This window comes from Chinchilla lanigera, unplaced genomic scaffold, assembly GCF_000276665.1.
Source record: "Chinchilla lanigera isolate Chin_1 unplaced genomic scaffold, ChiLan1.0 scaffold00099, whole genome shotgun sequence".
NCBI lineage: Eukaryota > Metazoa > Chordata > Mammalia > Rodentia > Chinchillidae > Chinchilla > Chinchilla lanigera.
The window spans coordinates 3,050,575-3,054,336 of NW_004955500.1; the positions used below are offsets into that span (position 1 = coordinate 3,050,575).

At 40.6% G+C, this 3,762-nt stretch overlaps 1 protein-coding gene across 1 annotated transcript in view; it reads right to left on the reverse strand.

The window, feature by feature from the left end:
• Nucleotides 1-3,762, reverse strand: part of Twf1 (twinfilin actin binding protein 1) — a gene marked incomplete in the record, with an annotated part of 20,772 nt that overhangs the window by 547 nt on the left and 16,463 nt on the right. Inside the window, 3 exon segments of the mRNA XM_013505631.1 lie at nucleotides 1-1,500; nucleotides 3,098-3,219; nucleotides 3,465-3,606. Of these exon segments, the coding sequence (XP_013361085.1) occupies nucleotides 1,330-1,500; nucleotides 3,098-3,219; nucleotides 3,465-3,606 (435 nt within the window).

The window sequence follows — 3,762 nt, forward strand, 5'->3', positions numbered from 1 at the left end:
ATGTTTTACTTCAACACACATGGAGTTTCTGAAAGGTATATGTATTACCTTAGACATTAAGATTTAGCAATGAATGCTTCGTATTTTATACTATGAAATGTGTATTTCTAACATTTGTTTTATGCAGCATGAAGTTTGGGTCGAGAAATTCCAAATCCTGGATACCCACAGTTCACTTAGAAAATTCCTCCCAGTTATGGCTCCGCAGCAGGTTTAACAGATTAAATATGAAGTGTTCCAGCTCCCTCTATTTCAAGTATCAAAGAAATATGAGGCTCAAATCTCTCTAGGTTGTAAATGAAGATACAAGTCTAGAGGAAAACATGTCTTGAAATAAAGTACTAAATTGAAACAAGATTTGTAGGCTAAGTGTTTATCTGTGGTAGGCTGTTTAGCACTAGGACTTTAAAACGATTTTCATTTTGCATATTTACTAAAAAGTGATAAAGGACACAATTTCCCTATAAATACACAGTTCTGGAGAAAAAAATTCTGAAAGTTTTTAACATTTTTACTTTAGCTTTGTTTCCTTTTGAATGAGACCAATTTAAATTTTAATCTGAACATAAATATTTGGTTTTACAGTACTTAGAACGAAATGACTTACTCTACAAAGAAACATATGTTTAAAGTACTACAGAAAGAATTTACTAAGACAGTGTAAAGTCAATGGAAACAGAAATTCTGCAGTACAGAAAATGTCTGGTACCCGAGTTTCAGAGTGAGCTGATCAATCTTAATGCCATAAAAAAAACCCCAAAGAGTCAAATCTAAAGAACTGCTGCAATAAAGCATTATTTGTGAAAGTCGCAGACCCGCTCCCAGTCTGACGGCATGCTCCTAGAGTAGGCAACTTCCCACCTTTCTGAGGCACACTGAGTTTTCAGCTTAGAAAAGAACCTAACCTGGTCCATAACATATTCAGCAAGGAGTATGAATATTTTAAGGTCTTCCTGCTTCTTTAAAAAGAAAAAGCAAAAAAACAGATGTCTCACTAAGGAGTAATAAGAAATATACCCTACTTTAAGATGTCAGGCTTTCTCAAGCTGATCCAATTATATAAAATTTTAAGAATCATGTGAAAGTGTGGAATCAACACTATGAAAACTGCGACAAAATTAAACATCCTATGTCGAAACTCTAGCTTTAACTCAAAAACAGAAATCATGAGCTGCTATAACATTAATTTTAAAAACATAGAAGTGAAAAGTGCTATTCTTCAAAAAGTACAATTTTTCTCTCTACTATATAACACGGAATGATTTCAGTTTTCCTGTACTAAAAGCTGAAATTTTAAAAACTAGTATTGCAATGTTTAAGACAACAGTTTTAATCAGTAGTCGCTTCTGTTTCAGCTGGACCCCTAATAAGTCTTCGTATTCCTCTTTTTCCTGCAGGACCTTTGGGTTTTGCAAAACTCTGCTTATGTGCGTGCTGCTTGGGATGTACTTCCTCGTAAAGGAAGTCGGCAGTCAGTTCATCCCCATTGTCTATCTCGATCTGCAGAACGGGAAACCAGGAGTGGGATACACATCAGCAACATTCACAACCCAACACCAGCAACGAGTCAGTTTTCAAGTATAAATATTCACAAAGGCATACCCACTTCAGCAAGACAGAATCAAGACCCGTATACACAGTTTCAATGCCATCTTTTTTGAAAGAAGCTAAATAGGGAAGGGGATTCCAGTATGTAATCAGCTATAATCACTTGCTATTTCTTTTGCTCTTCCTGCTCCTATTCAATGTTTAAAAGAGAAGCCAGTATTATATTCTCAGTAGGATCTGTTTTGGTTCCTACATATTCAAGAAACATTACTCACGGCTACTTCATCTCCTGGGTGGAATACTGTTGAAGAAATGTAGGTAAACGATGGCCTCCAAGCCCAATTTAGACCATGTCAACACTGTATCACGTGTTTAAAAGGCTGTAAAAAACCAAAACTAATATGGGGCAGAGACCTTATGTAGCCTGGGAAAGCCTAAAATATTTACTAGCCGGTCCTTTACGGAAAGATTTAGTCAGTGCCTGTTCTGTACAGCGGAAGGTGCCATCGGCCAGGTGTAGTGGCTCTGAGACAGGAGAGGAGAGACCGTGTTGCCTGGGCTACACAGTGCGTTCAAGGCCAGCCTAGACTACAGAGCATGACCCTGTCTCAAAAAAAAGGTGCTACCCACGCTACAGGAAATTTTAGGATCTTAAAAAGCTCAAATGGTTCAGCACCTGAAACACTGCTGAGAAAGACCTGCACTTCAAGAACCAAATAGTTCAAAAATAAACTCTCTTCCTTACGTCTTTTCTGTATTTAAGAAAATACATGTAAGAAAAATGAGACCTTAGTTCTCAGAATTCAGGAGTTTATACCTACTGTTTCCTCCCCAGCAACTCCGAAGACTCCAACCACCCTGGAGTCTCAGTCGTAGACAGATTGCCGCTTCTTACTAACAGACATCCAGACAGTCTCGAAGCTGCTCCAGCAGCACTGTCCAGGAGCAGCTTTAAAAGCCGGGCGTGGAGGCGCACAGGCGTAATCCCAGAACTCAGGAAACGGAGGCAGGAGGCGCGCCATGAGTTCAAGGCCAGCCTCAACTATTGTACGCAGCAAGACTGTCTCTCCAAATGCAAATAAAATAAAAGTATCTAAAATAACAGAAATGCTGCACCTCTCAATACTGTAACCACTACATACATGTAGCTAATCAGTACTTCCGCTGTGTTTAGTGTGGTTAAAAATGGGAATTTAAATTTTATTCAAATTTATTTAATTTAAATTTAAATTGTCACCCAGGGCCCAGATGTGGTGTTGGATGCCTGTGATCCCAGCACCGAGAAGGCTGAAGCAGGAAGATCACCATGGGTTCAAGGCCAGACTGAACTACACAGCAAGGGCCTGTCTCAAAAAAAAGTCCACACGTGCTTTCTCGCTATCCTACATCTAGAGAGCTGGGAAGCACGGTGGGTCCTACTCAGGTACTTAGAGGAGATCCTCAGAATTCAACAGTTAAACGTTCGTATTTGTAAACCCCAGTAGGCCTCATGCCACATGGCAATGACAAGAGAAGCTCAGGGACCCCGAAGGCCTGCGGTGCTGAGTACCTTTCTGACCACCTCCATCTGCAGCTGTCCTTCCACAATGTCGAGCAGCGGGCTCTTGCAGCTGGAGTACAGCATCCGCTCTCGTATGCTGCACGTGTATCCCGGCATCGAATAAATAAAAACTGTTAGGTCAAAGCAACAACAGCACGATTAGCACCACATCACTTACAGCTCACACGCAAACTATAACCGCAGCTACACCAGCGACGGCCGCCTCCGCGCTCTGGGACACGACAGCCTACGCGTGCCGCAGGCTCGCCACCACCAAACTAAGCCCTCTGCGCAAGGAGTAAGGAGGAGTACAGCGCCGGGACACCGCGGTGCAGACTAAGCGCAACGTGCCAAGACAACGCATCGCATCGCATACCTATGGACTCTAAGTAGTCTCCTTCGTGCGAGTGTTTATACAGAAAGAAATGATAACGTGCTGAATCTTTGGGAATCCTCTTTGGCAAATCTTTTAGTTCTGTATTTGTCGTATTGGCCAAAACGATAATTTCATTTTTTAAATCAATTTCCTGTCAACAAGAAACAACATATATACACTGAAGCAGACAAATTAAGTTAAAATGTATTTAGGAAAACCAAGAGATGAGCAAATTACACAGTTCTGTGTCATTTGATATTTTCATAATGAGCACATATAGCTTTTATAACAAAAAAAA